Raw genomic sequence first — 19,072 nt, forward strand, 5'->3', positions numbered from 1 at the left:
GAATGAAAACCAAATGCAGCCAAATGTGCCATTTAAAAATGGGGACAAAACAATAGATGAAGGGCAGTGTCTTGTAACGGCTTCAGAGGCTGCCCTGTCAAGTCTGTCTACACTCACAAAGGGAGAATCAATTGTGAGAGATGACTTGCATTAACACAGGCATAATATTACAATGCCAGTCTGAATCCAAATGAAGGAAATCAGACTGAATAGGGACAATTTGCATTTGCATTTATCTCCACTTCACCGTGCTTCATAGAAACTTAACAACACATTATTCCGTTTGTATTCAATTTTGCGAGAAACCAGCCACCGTGCTGCAACACAACAACAGTGAGGATGTTATATTCCATCCTTACCAAGTTACACGGTGCTCAGCAATTCTCATCATTGTCTTTGAAACCAGACTATAGGTTAGATGCTGTGAATATTGTATATATATATATATATTATATTCTGTTAATTTACTGTCTATAATCTGTTGGTGAATGCATTCATGACAAGACAAGAGTGCAGAGAAAGAGATAACCACTGTCACCGTTATTTGACAAACTACAAATGCCCACACACGTTCAAGACGCCTCAAAGTTCCATATTTAGTTTCTCCATTCACTGGTGTACAAAGGCTTTTTTCCAATATAACCTTATTGATTTGAGGAACCCTGAACCTCCGGGCCAGATGATACTAGTTTGTATCCATGGTTCAGGTCATGGTTAGGGTCAGAGGCAATGTTCTTAGGCAGTCTCAACATGTTGTTGGAGTAGGATGATTCATAATGTGTTTCAATTGGTTGACCTACAATCTTCCTTTCATGATGTAGTTTGGATTTCACAGCAGTGGGCAGACGTGTGTGCCATGTGGTATTACAGTACTGCAGAACGATCCACACCACAGAAAACAGGTATGAAACAACAACACCACCTAAGGCGTCGGAGGAAATAGATCCTTTGTTTCGTCTTTTTGCAGACAAGTTCAATATGGTCTTGTCATGACAAGCGCTGGCCCATCATGACACCCAAGTATTTATAACATAGAACCTGTGTGATTTCTTCATGACGGACGGTAACGGGAACTTTATGGCGGTCCGATGACGATCCGAACACTATCTCTTCAGCTTTAGCAGTGTTTATTTTGACGGCATTATTCTCACTCCACTCGCTTCCATGTTGGTGCAGCACAGGTCTGTCTGAGTCATTAAACAAGGTGAGGAAAAGTGCATCATCAGAGTACTTTAAAATATATTGATCTGGTGTATTCGCACGGCAGTCGACGGCGTGAAGCAGAACAGCTGAGCTCACACATTCCTGGGGGGGCCCCAACTTTTGGTCGTGACAGCAGAAGACAGAGTGCTGTCGACTTTAACTAACTGGACCCTGCGTTAGGCGTCCCGGTGAATCAGAAAGGGATTTAGTCCCCTTTGAATCATTTTTGTCACCAGAATGTCAGCTTGTATTGTGTTAAGTGCTGATGAGCGGTCCAGAAATATCGTTTGGTAATAATAACTGCATCTCCTGTTCCTCGTCCCTGCTTGTATGCAAACTGATACGGCGCGACTTTATCTTGTGTTGTACTGCTGAGATAGTGAAGCAAAAATCCTCTCATCTGTTGTCATCGAATGTGTAATAAACGGTGTTTCTTTTATTTTTATTTTATTTGGTTTGAAAATATGAATTTGTGAAACTACCTTTCACACCTTTGATTATTGCAATTTGTTAAATAAACATGTGAGAGGGAAAGTGTTTAACTATAATACTCTCTTTTTTTTTTAGAATAATTAAGATAATTCATACCGTGTATTATTAAAGTAATTCGCAAATTACAGCTCCCTTTATGGTAAATTCAGAGGCATCACATTTTAACGACTTTACTGGGCACGGTGTTTTTGATGAGCAAGTTTGTCTCCTTCGTGTAAAACAAACATGCAAAAGCATGCAGCAAACACTTTTGCCCCAAAGGCATTTGTGCTTTTTCCTTCAATGACGTCTCATGGTTAAAACAGAAAAATACAATCTCACTATTGTTTATGTGTGGTGTTGACTGTTGTTTCCCCACCAACAGGTCTCAGCCAAGTGGAACCGCATCCCATAGCATTTGGTGGAGGTGGAAGACAAGCTCTTAATCGGCTGTGTTATTGAATTATTGAATTAAAAGCTTAAGTACTCAGGGTGAGCATGTCAGTTTTTCACAACTGAATGGTACACTGCTCGTTCCATTTTCATCTGAATAGACCATTTGTGTATGTAAAATGCCAAAGAAAGGAAGTATTACACAGATCACTTTCATTGTCTGTAATTCCCTTTCAATGTGACGGCAATCATTCTGAGAGACAAGTCATATGCAGTGTTACATTCACACAACACTGCATGCTAGTCCTTAATCTATATTCACCTCCCCTCACCAACATTGCACTTTTTTGTCAAGCACCAGCTCTGTAGCTTAGTGTTAATTAAGGAAGGGATTGTTCCCAAGCAAATTGTGTACAATTATGACAGAAGAGGAAGTTGAACCTGCTTTGCATCACTATAGCGACACAGTGTGAAAAATTGGAGGAGCGAGTGTTGCGGCAAATGGTTCGGCCCCTTTGTACTTGACATTCTGCTCACCTGTCTTCATCCCCCCCATGTTCCAAAACCCCCGAGAATGATACAGATAAAATGATGTGATATTTCTGTCTGTATTTCAATGGGATGAGTTGCTGTGACCCACGCAATCTTCCTCTCAAAGAGTATTTCAACTTATGCAGATGAGCTCATCAGAGCTGCCTGCTGAGATGAGACATCTAGGTCTGGAATTGTGTCAATACCAGCACCAAAACAAATGCAAATCAAAATCCAAATTAATGTGTTTTCCCCGAGGAGAAACGGAGTCATACTTATAGTCAGCTCTCAGTGGATGACAGGATTTTGTTATCCACAGCTCATGAAAAACAAGGCCTTCTCAAACTGCTCACTGAGCCCGGGCACAAAAGTCACTATCTCCAGATGGAGCAGGTAAAATGAAACCGAAGTCTTTTGCGTGATTGTCTTACAGATGAAAAACACAAAACACTTTTCAGATTCCTACATTCCTACATTCCTGCATCACTGTTTACTCTATATTTCCTGATATCTCAAGCCCATGCAGTGAATGCTATGGATCTTTGGTCACAGCAGAATTCATGGCCTCTCTCCCTCCTCTACTGATATGAATGAAAAAAGCATAAAAAAATGCTTTCCTCACTATATTTATTTGATTCAACATTTAATAGTGGAAAATGGAGGCATATACAAAGTGAAAAATGAAAAATGTGTTTGTATAATTCTATAGTCAAGAGCAAATAATGGACTGTCAGGGGCTCACAGTGTTAGATATTAAGCGCTGACGCCCAATAACCTTGACATCCTTTGCTGGAGTGGTAATGTTGTTTTATTTGGTGACTAATTGCTAACTAATGAATGGATAATTCTTTCAGTTTTGTTGTTATTTACTTGTGATAACCTTCAGTGTACTATTTGTTCAACCTCTGCTATTTCAATGACCCACTTCCTCCCACAGGGATCATTAAAATTAAATTGTATGAAGTCAAAGAGAGAAAAAAGAAAAGTATCCATGGCAAAACAGCTCTGCTCGTAACTGCCATTTGCAGCTGAATGTTGTGTGTGTTTTTTTTTTTTTCATTTCTGCGTTTCAGATTCGCGTCTTGTAATTTGTCACACACATTCATATTTAAATAAAGCTATAATCACAAGTAGACGTCTAACTGACAGCAGCTCTGATGACTTTGAATTTCAGAGTGAGGGAGAAAAGGCAAGAGCAGGATTTCCATCGCCAGCGCATGATGGATGATTATCAGACAATATGAGCATCAAGCAGAGGCAGTCAACTCATCTCCTGGTGAGAGAACTAATACAGTTTCTTAAGAAATGAATGGCTGTTTAAAGTGTTATTTCCCTTTGAAGTTAATCATACTGGGATCTTATTAAGAACGTGGTAACTTGGCTCGTATACAGTATTTAGCTACAGAGTTCCTCTGTATTTAGTTTTCGTTATGAACACATTCAAACACCTTGCAGACATCATTCACCTGACTCACATAAACAACAACTTAAGCATTTGTTGTCAGTCAGAAATAATTGCCATCCACGCGCACAGTGTATAGAAATTTAATAAAATACACAACAAGTACAAGGAGCCCACATTCACATGTAAGCTCAGCTTATTTTCACAGAAATTGTGGAGAGGACAACAATAAAATTACAAATACATTCTTAAAAAATTGTTTTTTTACAGGAACCTTAAATGGTTTTATGAAAAGGGACATTCCCTGTTGCACCACCATTAACAGTTCATAAGACACTTCACTTTTTGTATGTAACATCACTGATATGTGTTTCAGTTGTCTGTGATATTCAAAGAGATGTTCCTTAAACACTAAACGGAGACAGAAAGCTTCACTGTACAAAAGCAGACAGGACTCAATACCTTAACAGTAGCAATTTGTTCAATAGCCTCACGAAATTTGAGCTTGAAATGTGTAAAATACAGACATCCAAACTGACAGATACAGAACACCATGAAAACACTTGAAGTCAGGTAAGCACTGATTTTCTCCCCAAACCTCCACAGCAGTCAAGGACACATATTTTTCACCGAAACACAACAAGTCACAAACTCAAAAAACATACACAGCAGATGGTTTTTGGTTATACAATGTGTGTGTCTGGACACCTCTGTGGGTCAAAAAAAAGAAGAAGAAGGAAAACAAGAAAATCACCTCTTGGTCATTCATCTGTGATTTCATCTGTGATTTAATCAGCTCACCCCTGGCAGGTGTGAGTAAGCAAGATGAGCTGACCCGTCAGTTACCAGAGTCCCGTGGGTCGAGCGGATAATCTGACCCCCCACACTCCTGGCTGATGACAGAGCTGTGAATGAGACTGCTTGACAGGGACTTAGGCTTGAGCTCGCAGGTCAGGTAGGACGGCTCCTCCAATTCAGTGTGCAGTGGGGAGCACTGGCCATCTGGAGGGCCATAGGCACTGCTGTCTGAACCCCCCTCCCTATCTTCTTTGGACCCTTGGTTGGCCAAGTCCAGGGGCAAACTACTCTTGGTTGGACTACTGGATGCAGATGGACTCTCCTGTAGTGGTGGGCTCAGTGCACGCTGTGATTTCAAGTAAGGTTTGACATTGGCCACAAGGATTGTACTGTCTCGCTGTTCCTTTCCAAACGTGCTGAGGGTTTTTCTGCTGCCGCGGCTGATGGTGCCATAAATCTCTGTCTCTACCATGGCATCCATTCCCACAGGGATGAAAAGGTTGGTGCGATTATCGGCGCTGTCTGCTTGGCTTCCTACCCGTAACTTTGGCATCCAGCATCTGTCAGAATGTCCCAGTGCACGACATTCATCGGTGCAGTGGACTGATTTGTCTTGCTCTGCAAAAACAGTTAAACATTTGTTATTGGACCCTTCTGGGGTAAGAATAAACAACCAGCAAGAAAATGTGTGAAAAGAATGAGCAACAACAATAAAAAACAACAAACCAACAAACACAAATTCCTGTACTTTTCTTGAAATCCCACACTACTAACAATAGCATCGGTCTTCATCTAAGTTATGTAGTGTGCACTAGTGTAGTGTATCACCAGGATTTCTTAGAATAAAATCAGAACAAGAAGCCTGCAGTAACAGCTATTATTGTGTAATGTTGTTTTGATTTACTTAAGACACCAACACTCTCCATTCTAGAAATCACACACAAGGACATAATAATATGACAAACAACCCGGAAGTGACGGACATCGATTCAGTAAGACACACAAAAAAGTTCATTTTGCTTGTTTTCCTCTTGCAATTTCAATGCAGCATCTGATTAAGTCTATACATGAACTGCCATCCCTTCACTATTCTCAATGACTTGTGTAGGTGTTTTCCTCGAAAATATGATCTGGTGCAGAGGAAGTGATGCATTTTTCAGATACATTTACATTTTCGGCAGCAACGGCAGTTTGTGTGGAATTAACAGGAAAAAAACAACAGCTGTGAAATGTGCAGGAGCCGTGGTATTAACCTTTACTGGTTTATGGATGTGTTCAGAAATACTGTTGGGAGGGTGTTACTTTTTCTTTTCTTTCATGTTTGTACAATTTATGTGTTCATTTTGGATATTTCCCAAAAAATATATATATTAGTCGAATGTGGAATAAAACATAAAAGGGAAAGTGAATTTTGGAAACACCATTAGTATTACAAACATCCATTAGCCTGACCTGTATTAACGTTTCTAACAACTGGGAGAGAATCTGTTGCCCAATTAACAGCTCATTTGCATTTTCTGCCCATTTTTCGTTGAACTCCCTGTTAGTGGACGCACATGGTGACCTGTCCTTGCCACAAGTGATCACCTCAGTGATCAACAGTTTGCCCCTGCTGCAAAAATATAACCAGTGTGGGTTGTGTGGAAATTCAAATGAGAATCATCTTAATAGCCCCACAGCAGGACACTAGTGTGACAGTACTAGCAGTAGCATTTGACAAACTGCTAGGTCATCATTTGTCTCACATAATGGAATAAACACATGCAGCCTTTTTCGACATGATATTAGTGATTAAGGTGGGTCATGCTGATCATCTAATGAGTGAAGCAGCAGCAGAAGCTTACCGGGCCGAACCCCACGGGATTGTACAACGTGTACGTGCGACTGTGAATTTTGAGTTAAAAGTTGTAACAATATGAGGCTCTTTTACATTTCACACCACACCAAATCCTGGCAGACATAAAATGAGCACCCGGGAGTGTGACATGTGGAATGAGCCAGTTTTCATGATACTGTGACGCAGAAGGTGTCACTTTGTTTCCTGTTGCCAATACTTAATGCTAAGAAAATGTGTTTTTTGATAAAGACACACAGAGGTATTTTATATTCATGGGCACGAAAGCTGTCAAACGTGTCTTTGTTAAGTGCTGAAAAATCGTCGCACACCTTTGGATATTTGTGCGTACGCCATAATAGATGCATCCGAGGGAAAAGTGGCCGGGCAGATTTGTCTTTATAAGCATTTGTATAGACCAGAGAGACGATCAGATGCTTCTGACGTGTTGGAGATGAGTTTGTATGGAGTGATTAACAAAGCAGCACAGGGAGGGGAAGTCACATGTAAATTGTATTAAACACTGTGTGAGACACTGAGGAACTTTACACATCTATCACACATCTCTTCCACTGCCTTAATGTGGCTTGTTGGAAGGTGTGAACACAAATGTGTAAATAAGAGAAGGATACAGCATTTGAAACAAAAGAGTTTCACTGCATTTATTTCAATGGAACCACTATATACATCAGCGGCATTCAATAGCCATTAGCGCACTGACTTTTTGTTCATCCAGACTAGTTTTGTCTACACCACCTTGCGGTTTGGATCATATTAATGTGCTTAGCATGCAGACCATAAGTGCCTCTGCGGCTGCTTCTGGTGGGCGCACTACCCACAGAAGTCCGCACCGTGGTGCCTCACATGAGTATAAACACGGCTTAACGCTGCTCATTTAAGTATAATATACATTAAAATGATGAAAATCGAGTTTCCTATTATTAATGTAAGACATGGATTGGACGAGCCTAACATAAAAAATATAAACTGACACAGAAAAACAACACACACACTCATCTCTACATAACGCAGACAATATTTCATCTGATGAAAACATTACTTCATTCCATTCATTGGTCTATAAATAAGGCTATCTTGTTCACACACCATTCTATTCTCTATCAAAAACCTTGAACGAGTGACTGAATGAAAACACTTGTGAACACGGGCTCTGATGAGGGTGAGAATATCAGCCTGGAAGCTGCATATGATGATGAGGAGGGGGAGGACGGGGGGGTGCTCTAGTTCAAAGACAACAGTGTTTTAAACCAGCCTTGGACAGTTTGCTGGAGGACACACAAACCCAAGGACAAGAAAAATAAACCAGTGCTGTGCCGTCGTACCCATGAGACGTGGAAACCAGCACCACGGGCCACGCCACACATACTGTACATGCTCATTTGCAAACCACGTGCCGCCGCTATCACATAGATCTGATTGAGCGCATAAACATCTGCACAAACACGCCCACATATACACTTACAAACATATAGGACACAGTATAACAGAAAATAAATACGCGACGGAGATTCAGCTAATTGAATTGGGCTGTAACTTTAACACAGGAGCGGTTTGAGAGAATTACCAAAGCGAGTGTACATTAAAAATGTTAATGGAAAATGCCTTTTTTTTTTTACATTTACTGCAAAACAGTCCAAACAATTATGACATTCTATATTTCCTGTGCTGTGATATGTATCTCATGTGTGCATGGTCATATTCTGTAATAATGAGTGTTGGTTTGTATCCTAGCTGCCACATTTTTGTTTTGTATGCAGCTTTTTTATTGTTCACAAAGATGTTTGCCTGACAGGGTTATGTATCAGTGTAATATTTTGGGAGCGTGCAAATTTCATCATGTGGGAAACCTTTTTGCTTTCCTTTGTGTGCTGTTTTGTTGTTCTCTGCAGCTGTACCCAGCTGGATGTGCACACACACCCTGCACCTTAAGATGCTTTACATAAATATTGTTCCAACCAAAACAAATGATCTCAGTCTCTCTCATGAAATCTGACACGATCAATGCTGATTCTGTGTAAAAATGAAATAATACAATCCTATTGAATGTTTAATAATATATGAATGATCTTTAATTTATTGAGCTAAAATAGGCATTTTTAACAACATTAAATGGTATGGGATCTCAAAAACAATATGCCTAATTGATGAGTTTACAATAATAAATTGGAAATTATGTATTTATGCAGCTAAATGTTGTCTGCTGTACAGCACTAGAGTCATTTGTTCATGTATTTGAAATGTTGTATTGTTGTAACAATGTTTTTAAAGCCCTCTTTTGGTCAGTCTCTCTTGAAAAAGAAATTTTAATATACATGAGACGTCTTTTGGTGAATAAAAGCAACTTAAATTAAATTAATAATCTGAATCACTCACACACAATTCATTAAATGGTAGTTAAATGGTTTAAAAGAAGTGACAGCAAAAAAAATTATCATAAAATTCTGTCTTAAAGCCTGTAATAAAGTAGCAGAAGTGAAGCCTTCTTTAATATTTGATTGGCTGTGTGCACAGTTGTTCATCAAACTGTAACTACAATTGCCACATTTTTCCTCTTAGATTTCAGGTTACATTCCCGGTTACATTTTTCCCTTTTGCATAAACCATTCTAATGCTATCTTTGTCAGGACCAAGATCAAGAGAAAGTATGCTGAGTTCAAAATGCATTCCACATCAAAAGGGATAATGGCTTTGATTTGGGAAAAATCGTAACATAGGTTCTGCATATAAGTGCTACACTTTGAAGTATCTACGCTGCCTTACATTGCATCACATCACAGCCTGTGCCCATGCATTTGTTTTACGCCATCTTTATTCCAGGTGCATGGGAAAAAAGGCACAAATTGCCTACATGGGGGCCAGGACGATATGCATAAGCAATGGAAAAGCAGGGAGATGCTGCCTTCATTACATTGGCCACTTTCACCACTTTCAACACTAAGCAACATATGTGCATTTTAGACGGTGCAGAAAAAGCAGAGTTAAGTATTTTAAATGTAAATAGGTGAAACTTTTAAATGCGTATATTGATTTGGTTTGTCACACACTACAATGTGTGTAAGCAGATAGTCTGTAAACGCCAATTATGAATCATTATTTTGCATTTGTCATTAATTGTAACTATCATTTTTAATTATAATACTTTTTATTTTATTACACATTTTTACTATGTTGTTAATTAATATCTTTTTTTATTTAACAGCCCCCACTTTTTGATTACCTCAAGAGGAGTTATGGCTGTTAACAAATTAACAAATGAATGAATCAAACTGTATATCTGCTTACATTATAGCACGTTGAATGTTATTATATACTTTATATACTGCTTATGAATAAAGTAAGGGGGACTTCGAGTTAAGTGGTACCATTAATGTTGACAAGGGATGATGTTTTATGTTCTAATCACACCTTATTACGCTTCAATCCACTAACCGGAATAGTAACCAGTTAGTAGACGTATGATCTAAATTATATCGTCTATTTAAAAAGAAAAAAAAAAGAGGGCGAGGAGGTGGGGATGCTTCCATCGTATTGTGTCTGGGATTGGCATTCAGTTTCAGTTTCACCACTGAATACAAATGGATAATTATTAGCTCTAAAAGGGTTGATTTACATCATGGCTTTGTTTAGTCCACTGCATTTGCAGAGGCACATAACTGAATCATGACGAGTGACAAAGAAGCCATGATCTTATGGGCTAGTGTGAAAGGAACAATAACATGCTCCAAAACAAAGAAACTGCCTGCCCATTATAAATAGAATCAGAGAAAACCTAGCAACATACCCAGAGTGCATCTGGTGTCTGTGAGAGTGAATAAATATTCAGAGTGCATGATAGGGGAAGCTGCACAGGTGCATACATTACCTGTATCAAAGCAGCCGGGAGACTAGAGGGATGGTAAAGGTAAAGACATAAAAGCAATACTACTTAACCCACAAGCTTTTGTGTTGGTGCATTTGGAACCAAAATCTGTGGTGTCTCCATTTTAGATAATGGCTCTATCTTTTTAAAATCTGCAAAACAGAGGCTTTGTTGTTCAACAAATGTACCTGTGTGTGTGCGAGCATGCAAGTGTGCATGCATGTGTTAGCAAGAGACAGCAGGAGTGTGTGGGTTGGAGGGTGATGTCTCTGTGTGATCAGGTCTAAGGCATAATGCATTATGCAGCTCTTCCATCTTATAGTCAGCAGACACTGACACCATTTAATGTTTAACTAAGTTACCCCACAAGAGAGAACACCATTTCATCTAATCATTACTTTTGCGTTTCTAAATAAATGTTTCACATAGAGGAGAGGCGTTTCGCAAAAGCTATTAATATTAAAGCAACACCTCGCATTTTTCTTTATCTTATATCTATAAATTGTCTATAAATTGACTGACATTCCTGTTCGACAGGTGTCAGCGCTGCACACGGAATTTTTTGTCAGTCTCGCATGTACAAAACATCTATTCCAATATCTTTGCATGTGATTAGCCTTAGAACTTGGGCTGAATCTGATTCTGAAATGTGCTACAAGACGAAATGTGATTGAATTTACACCTCCCACAGAGTCAAGTTTGGTCTGCCATAATTCCTCATACACACACTCACACACACACACACACACATCAGCACAAAGACATAAACACAAAAGTGAGATCGATGGAGAGAGAGAGAGAGAGATTGCAATTCACACGTTTTGTTTTCTGGCAATGCACGAGGGTGCGTCCATCTTTGCCCTCCTGAACGAGCTACAAACAAACAGTTCATGGCAATGTAAATGGTGTGGAAAGCACTGCACAGGGACTTGATGACCAGAGCCATTCCTTTCCAAGTCTCACACAAGGAAACGACAAATCTCACCACTTTATTCCCCCATCATCTTTTATCTTACCAGTGAGAGTTGCTCTCATATTTTCAGTCTATATCCACACCCACTAAATATATCAGTCCCTATCAGGTCAACCAGGTTGCAGCAGATTGACAATCATCTATGATTACACTCCTGGCAGTGTGGATTGTTTCGAGTTTGAGAAATAAAATTCACCATTTCTATTTTCAGTTGTAAAGCAAAGCTCCTTTCAAAGCAATGTAACCATGGCAGAACTGATAATAACTGAGAAAATCCTTGCAAGCAAAAGGTGGAAACACGCTGTCATGTTGCACCAGAAATACCTGTCATTTCCTGCCGCAAGTGTCTATCGTGCTTTCTTGTCTCCGTCATGCTTTTCAAGACATGTGGCAAAGCGGTGTTCAAATAATGCCATGATCAAAAAGATACAGGCGGAGGTTCACTTTGCGATGCATATAAGTTTGTTTGATGGCTAAATCAAACAGCAGGCGTTTGAACGCTCTACCTTCAGCCAATGGACTCGTTTATCCCTTTAAACTACCATCTACCTTCCACTCTGGTCCCTTCTTCTCATCTTTGCAACTCAGCTCAGGCTGTCTGCGATGTAAAAGCAATAAAAAAGTACCTGCAACTAAGAACAGCCTGAATTCATCTCTCCCATGTTCAGCGTTTCGCTGCACTAGCTGAGGCCGGTGGGCCTCTCCTCGAACACCAGCGAGCTGCATGCATGTTTTCAGCACATAAAGTACAAGATTCAGTTAGGCATCTTCAAGATGTCAGGAAGAGAGTGTGTCGGCTCACCCTGCTCAAAAGGCTGGCCATTAACTGCTGTTGCTTTCATCTTGAGGGCCTCTCTGGCAGACGTGTCGCAGTGTGAGCCTTTATTAGTATCCTGGTCACTATCAGCCTGGTCACTATCACCATGGCCACTGTCTCGGAGGCTTGCTCGTTCTGCATCCTTAAATGTTGAGCTGCAGCAGAATGGAAGAGGGAAAGAGAGAGAGAGAGGGAGGGAGCGAGAGAGAGAACATAACTTACCCACTCACCTCTACATGAGTGCTCCTATTTGATAGCCATAGTCAGCTGACAAGATACAAAGATGAAGAAGCTAAAAACACAGGCAGGAAGAAATCACATAGACCTCTTACCTTTGGACAAATGGTTGCCTGCTGCCAGCATAGTTGGACTCTGAGGGGAAATTTTCCGTCTAGAAATGAAGAAAAAAAAAAAAAGACAACGCTGTGAGTGACTGAGTAAAGGATTTGATGCTGTTCATTTCATCAATCAATATCTTTTTCAGATTTCAATGGCACACATAAATGTAAGACGCAATTCATATCTTTGAGCTCTCCTCCTTGCAGCAGTAGTGCGTAGTAGTTATTAGTACTCTATCTCATGTGGCGACGCTTCATCTTGTTTTAAATCTAACACAATAACACAAAACACATCAACTATGAGACGTTAGCTTTACTTAAAAGAAATAAATATACATATATATTATATTTATTTATATGTATTACATATCAAATTGCAATCGCTATATCTGTCTGAATTTTGAATTATATATTCAGCCCTCATACACATACACCTGCACGCACACACACACGTTGACACGTTAGGTGTCAATAAACGCCGCTCATCAGGTGCACTACCAAGCACACCCGCCAATGATGAAAGAGGAAACAGGACGCATCTCCATCATGACCATGTGTGTCTCTTTGGCTGGGCAATAGAATAAAGCATTAGCCAGTGTCATCAGCATCCTTTCCCTCCCCCCCATCTTGAGAATAATGTGTTTGTGTTTATCACACCCACATACACTAGTGGCTGGTGACAGTGCCAGGCCTTGTCATCTGTGTTATCATCTCCAAATGAGACTGTCTGTGAGAGCGCCCTAGATATTTTCATCGTTTACAACAGATAACTCGGGTGTGTTAAACAGCGCTACAAGCCCATGCTGTCAAATTAGCATGTTAGCTGGCTTGTGCATTCAATGCTGCCATCTCTACAAGGCAAGACTGGGCCCTATTAATGGCCTTATTGTGCCAACCGTGGATGCGGGTGGGTAGCTCTGGCCCATATTTGTGTGGAGCAAAAAAATGCAATTGTGAGGTTATGCTGTGTGCATCTCACTGCCTGGCGCACACTGGTTCAGTAATGTGATCGGACAAGCTGCTCAAACACCTGTCCAATCCCACATTTCAGGCAGGGTTTTGTTTTCACTCTATAGCAGTGGATTTGGCAGGGTCACAGCAGCCTTGTTCAAGACTCACACTGTTTGCATGTCTAACTGAGAGGACTTTCTGATTATGCAGACCACCTGTACCACTTTGCAGGGAGGACTTTCAGAACGGCCTCTAAAACGATTCTGATGCATTGAAAAAAATAGAGTGTTTTTAGTGAGAAATACTACTACTGCGCATTCTGACATTGTTTCTGTATGATTTATACAGAGAGAATACTTCATAATGTCAGCACAGGGACAGAAAACTGATAATAATTATGATATCTGCTCAGGGAGAGTTTCTATTTCAGTCAATTACTTTTCTTTTGTCAGATTTGTGTGGTAAAGCAGCAGTTGCAGATAAGCGAGAATAAAGGGCAGATAAAGAACACAGCGCAGCATCCTCCTTACCTGTATCACTGACATTCTACTTGCTGGAGTGTCTGTGCTTAGCCCGGCAAAGCTGGAGTGGCAACCTGCTCTCGGGACTGTCAGGCTGTTTGGGGTTGTTTTCAGGTACATGACCTCTGACCTGGGCAGTGTGAGTGGCAGAGGGCTCTGGTAGTCAAAACATATTGGAGAAGTGATGAGTGAGGGGCTGCTCACCACATTCATCCTGCTCGCAGAATCTCTCTCCTCCATCTCACTCTGCACCAGCATGATGTCACTCTTGTTGATCCTTTTCTTTTTGCCCTTCCCCACTGGAGGATTGGAGTACTCAGCCATGCGGCAGTTATAATTCCCAGTCTCCTTATCTTGATGCTTGGACTTGACAGCGATGGCAGTCATGACTGCTAAAAGCATGACAGAGATAATGCAGAGGGTAACTATGAGGGGCAGGGAAACGTCCCAGTGCTGCTGTTCCCCGCTCGTGCTGGAACCCCCTCCTGGTGCCGCTTCTGTGTTCGCCCTGATGATCAACTTAGCCACAGCAGATAAGGGGGGCTTGCCATGGTCCGTTACCTTCACCACCAGCTCGACCACTGGGGCAACCTCTTCCCAAAGAGCTTGGGCAGTTCTGACCTCTCCTCCCAACGGATCCATTTCAAACAGGTGGTCGTCATTTCCCTCTGTGATCTCATAGGTTAGATGACCACTTTCTCCGTGATCGTGGTCCACCGCCTTCACTGTGGTCACGATGTATCCAATGCCAACATTCCTAGGCACTGGGATTTCAGCCGTATCATTCTGCAGGAGGGGCAAAATAATAACTGGAAGATTATCATTGACGTCGAGTACATTGACCCTGACTATAGAAGTGCTCTCCATGTGAGGGGATCCTCCATCTTTAGCCTGAACTTTGAACTCGAAGGATTTTGTTTGTTCATAATTGAAAGAGCGTGAGGCATATATGGCTCCGTTTGTGGGATTAACAGACACATAGGTGTACACGGAAACGTCTCCGATGAGTGACGGCAGAATGGAGTATGACACTGTTCCATTTCGACCTACATCTGGGTCGTGGGCCAGAACCGAGCCCAAATACTCCCCTGGGATGTTGTTTTCAGGCACCTGTAGCACATAAATAGTCTTTGTAAAGCGCGGCGCGTTGTCATTCTCGTCCAGGATTTTCACAGTGAATGACTTGGTGTAGTTCAAAGATGGGATCCCATTATCTCGCGCCACTATTGTTACATTGTATTCATCTTTCATCTCCCTGTCCAAAGGTCTGTCTGTGAGCAGCGTGTAAAAATTATCATTGTTTTCCTGCAGTCTGAAGGGTACGTTTCCCAGCACCCGGCACTGAAGTTGACCGTTTCTGCCGGAATCTTTATCTGTCACTCTGACCAACGCTATGACAGATTCCGGAGGTGCTGCCTCGCTGATGGCTCCTTGACGGACAGAAACAAAACTTATAATGGGCGAGTTGTCATTTTTGTCCTGCACTTTAACCGTAATTTTACAGTGGCCGGGTATCGGGTTGGGCCCCAAGTCCTTAGCCTGCACGTCAAACTCTATGATTGGATTTTCCTCATAGTCAATTTCTCCCTGGACCTTGATGATGCCTGTATTGGGGTCAATGGAGAACAAATCTTGCATTCTCTCAGATGCATATCCAGTAAAGGAATAAACCACCTGCCCGTTGCTTCCCTCGTCTTGGTCAGTGGCATTCAAATCTATGAGTACTTTTCCTGGCGGTGAATTTTCCGGGATCTCTATCACATAGGAGGATTTCTCAAAAATGGGGCTATTGTCATTGGAGTCAGTCACTCTGACGTTAATCTGCATGGAGCCTGATCTTGGATACTCCCCACCATCAATTGCAGTGAGGAGAAGGGTGTGATGACTCTGATCCTCTCTATCCAGGGGTCTCTGAACCACCAGCTCTGGATATATAGTCCCATCGCCCCTCACTTTTAAATCCAAAGAAAAGGTGTTGTAATCGTCTCTTGTGACTTGATAGGTCTTTATCCCATTTTCCCCTGAATCTGAGTCATGTGCAATTGTCAGAGGGAAGCGCGTGCCAGCAGCTGCGTTCTCTGAAATATCAATGTTAACGTGATCTGAAGGAAAACTGGGCGAGTTGTCATTTATGTCCTGTATATCAATTTTGATCATGCATATTTCCTTGTCATTGGCAAACACCTCCATGGAGAGCTGGCACTTGGGGTTGCGCCTGCACAATGTTTCCCTGTCAATCCTTTGTTTGGTGAATATAAGTCCACTCTCCGGGTCAACATCCACCAGATGTGGTGCAGAATTTTCCAGCACTCTGAAGTTTGATTTTTTCCCTCTCTCCATAGTCCCATATCCGGCATCTTTTGCTATATTACCTATAACTGTACCAGGTCCTTGCTCCTCTGGGACAGAATAATTCAGATTTTTCAATGTCAGGGCTTTAACCCACAGTAAAAAGAAGATGGGTACAGAGAGACGCATCCCTTCAACTCGATATGCGGTAGAGGCAGACAGAAAAAAAAAAATAAAAGAATCCTCGTTGACTTTCAACCTGTTGATTACGGCACAACCTGGAGGATCAAGCCCAAACCAGACATGTGTTTGACGCCGATCTCACACTAATTGGATATGAAATCGATTTCGGAATCCTTATCTCCTTTCAATCGGCGTATAAACCTCTTTCACATGCCGTTCCCTCTATGATGAACTCTTTCTGTAAACAAAGATGACCGCCCGACGACACATCATGCATGAATTAAACATCACATTCAACATAGTGCGCGAGGAATGCTTTGTTTTTCCTCACGGGTGGGACATAATGAATAATCGATGACTATAAAGTATTAATATTCCCTCACTGCTTCCAAGGTTAAAGCGTTTGAATCTCTGTGGTGAAGGTTAGACCGTGGCTCACAAAAGCGCATTGCCCTCATGCGACATCTACACCTAGGCTACAGCAAAATACTGACATACCCGTTGAAAATGCAGCATTGGCCAGTGTAACCAGTCACAATGCATTTACTTTTTTTCTTCTCCTGTGCGGCACACTGTTGCATATGGGTTCTGCTCGCGCAGCATATGCAGCCTGCCCATGCCACAAAGTAAAATAAAAGCAGGATACGGCGCTAATACTCCTCTCCAACCTTTTGTGTTCCCGTCATTCAAGAGCATCTATGGCACGGCTGCGACTTTTTGCCCGACGATTGTCCTATAATCAGTCCAATAATCCCATAATCCAGTCCAATTGGAAGCGGTGCTCTCGCATCCTTCATTCGGACAATGATCGTCTGCACTGGCACTGCTGCTGTGATCCTTGCCGTAGGAGAGAGAGGAAGAGAGAGGGGGAGAAAAAGGAAAGAGAAAAACGCGAAAAGGATGCTGGAGGATCTCAGATAATCAAAATTAATCGCTTCTCCTGCGCTCAGTTCTCTCCGCGTCAACTGTTGAAACCTGCTCCCTCCACTGTGAGATCGCACCGGAAACCTCTCGACGCCTTTATAACAGACTCCAGTGTATTCCTTGGCCGCATTTAATACAGTTTCTGATCCTCCTCCAGCAAATGAGTGAACGGTGACAGATCTTGCCTTAGGGGGGGTTTCTCCAATGGGTCTGGCAAGATCGCATGAAGAAGGGCTGTTCTAGTGCTACGTGATTCACTTACTGATGTGCGCGCACTGAGCAGCAGCAGCAGCAGCAGCACGGAGGAAACGTGCTGGAGGATGTTGCTCCTAATACATGTGGATGTGAACCAGGGATTGTGAATAGATCGATGCAACGTGTTTGGCTGGGATGTAGTAAAAGCTGTAAGGACCTGACAAGTGGTCATTCTGGGGGAGATGTAGAGCACACGAGCCACTTGGTATGAGGAATGGAACATTAAAGCTGATAAAGTGTGAAAGGAACTGGGTATTTCTCCCCTCAGAATGCCATGTTCCTACTGTCAATGGTCCACTTTGGATATTTAGCCAAAAAAAATGGGATAAAATGTTCTTATCAATGAGACCCGTGCCTGTCCTCTGTAGTATTGGATCTTGTTGCCACCTGTTTTAACAGACGGTGGGTATATTATCAGGATAATCTCTGTACAGAACATATGATAAATGCTTATTCTTTAAAGAAAAAAAAAAATCACATTTCACAGCTCAAATATCACAGCTGTAGGTGTAACCTGTCTTCTGTAGCTATCACACTATAGCCTTCAATATCCCCATTCACATCCATCTCATATATCATATTGAAGAGACATGGACTAACATTTAGTTCGCTCACTATTTGAACAATATTTTTTTGGCATTTGCATTTTTATTCCCACTTGACCGCATCTCAGTGACACACCGGCCTCCTTGGTGGTGCAGACACCCCATTGGAGCAAAGCTGAGAGGAAGCTGTGTCAACATTGCGGGTGAGATCAGTGTTGCCTAGTACCTCATTTAATTCAATGTTGCTCAGGATCTAAATCAACCTTGAGTTGTCCCTGAGTTCATTCCTATTGTCTGAAACATGGCTGCTTTCCTCCTCTGGGGAGCATCAACTTTGCCTGGCCAGGGTACAGCCTGCATAAATTGCCTATTTCTGCAGGTAAGAGATAAGGACAACAAAGGGAAACTAATTATCATTCAGTCTATGTTAAAACCTCAGGAAAGGACTGCTATTGACAATTGAGCCCGCATTGTCACAGTCTTACCATTTAATATTTGAACTCTGAATGAGATATCCATTATACATAGGCTGCATCTGAATGTGAGGCTTTCACCACCTTGTTTTAGTGTGAACTAACGACTTTGTTGACTTGATAACTTCCAGTAATGAGACCACTCCACCTGCCCCAGAAAGAGCCACAGTCTCTGCTGCGTTATTGGCAATACAAACACACGGATGTTTCAGTTGTTTTGTGATGGATTGATTTTCCTTTAACCTGAAGTCACATTATTCACTTGGTGTGAAATCATACCTGTTGTAATTC

General features: G+C 41.6%; 1 protein-coding gene across 1 annotated transcript; it reads right to left on the reverse strand.

Annotated features, from left to right (window-relative positions):
- Nucleotides 1-4,700: 4,700 nt before the first annotated feature.
- LOC122765419 (protocadherin-17-like) lies at nucleotides 4,701-17,759 on the reverse strand. The gene is made up of 4 exons (XM_044019668.1): nucleotides 14,122-17,759; nucleotides 12,635-12,693; nucleotides 12,288-12,457; nucleotides 4,701-5,416 (listed from the first exon to the last, which is right to left on the reverse strand). The coding sequence occupies exons 1-4, from the start codon at nucleotides 16,588-16,590 to the stop codon at nucleotides 4,839-4,841; spliced, it is 3,276 nt and encodes a 1,091-aa protein (XP_043875603.1). The 5' UTR covers nucleotides 16,591-17,759; the 3' UTR covers nucleotides 4,701-4,838.
- Between the last annotated feature and the right edge of the window lie 1,313 nt (nucleotides 17,760-19,072).

The sequence above is a fragment of the Solea senegalensis genome, linkage group LG2, assembly GCF_019176455.1.
Source record: "Solea senegalensis isolate Sse05_10M linkage group LG2, IFAPA_SoseM_1, whole genome shotgun sequence".
Classification (NCBI taxonomy): domain Eukaryota; kingdom Metazoa; phylum Chordata; class Actinopteri; order Pleuronectiformes; family Soleidae; genus Solea; species Solea senegalensis.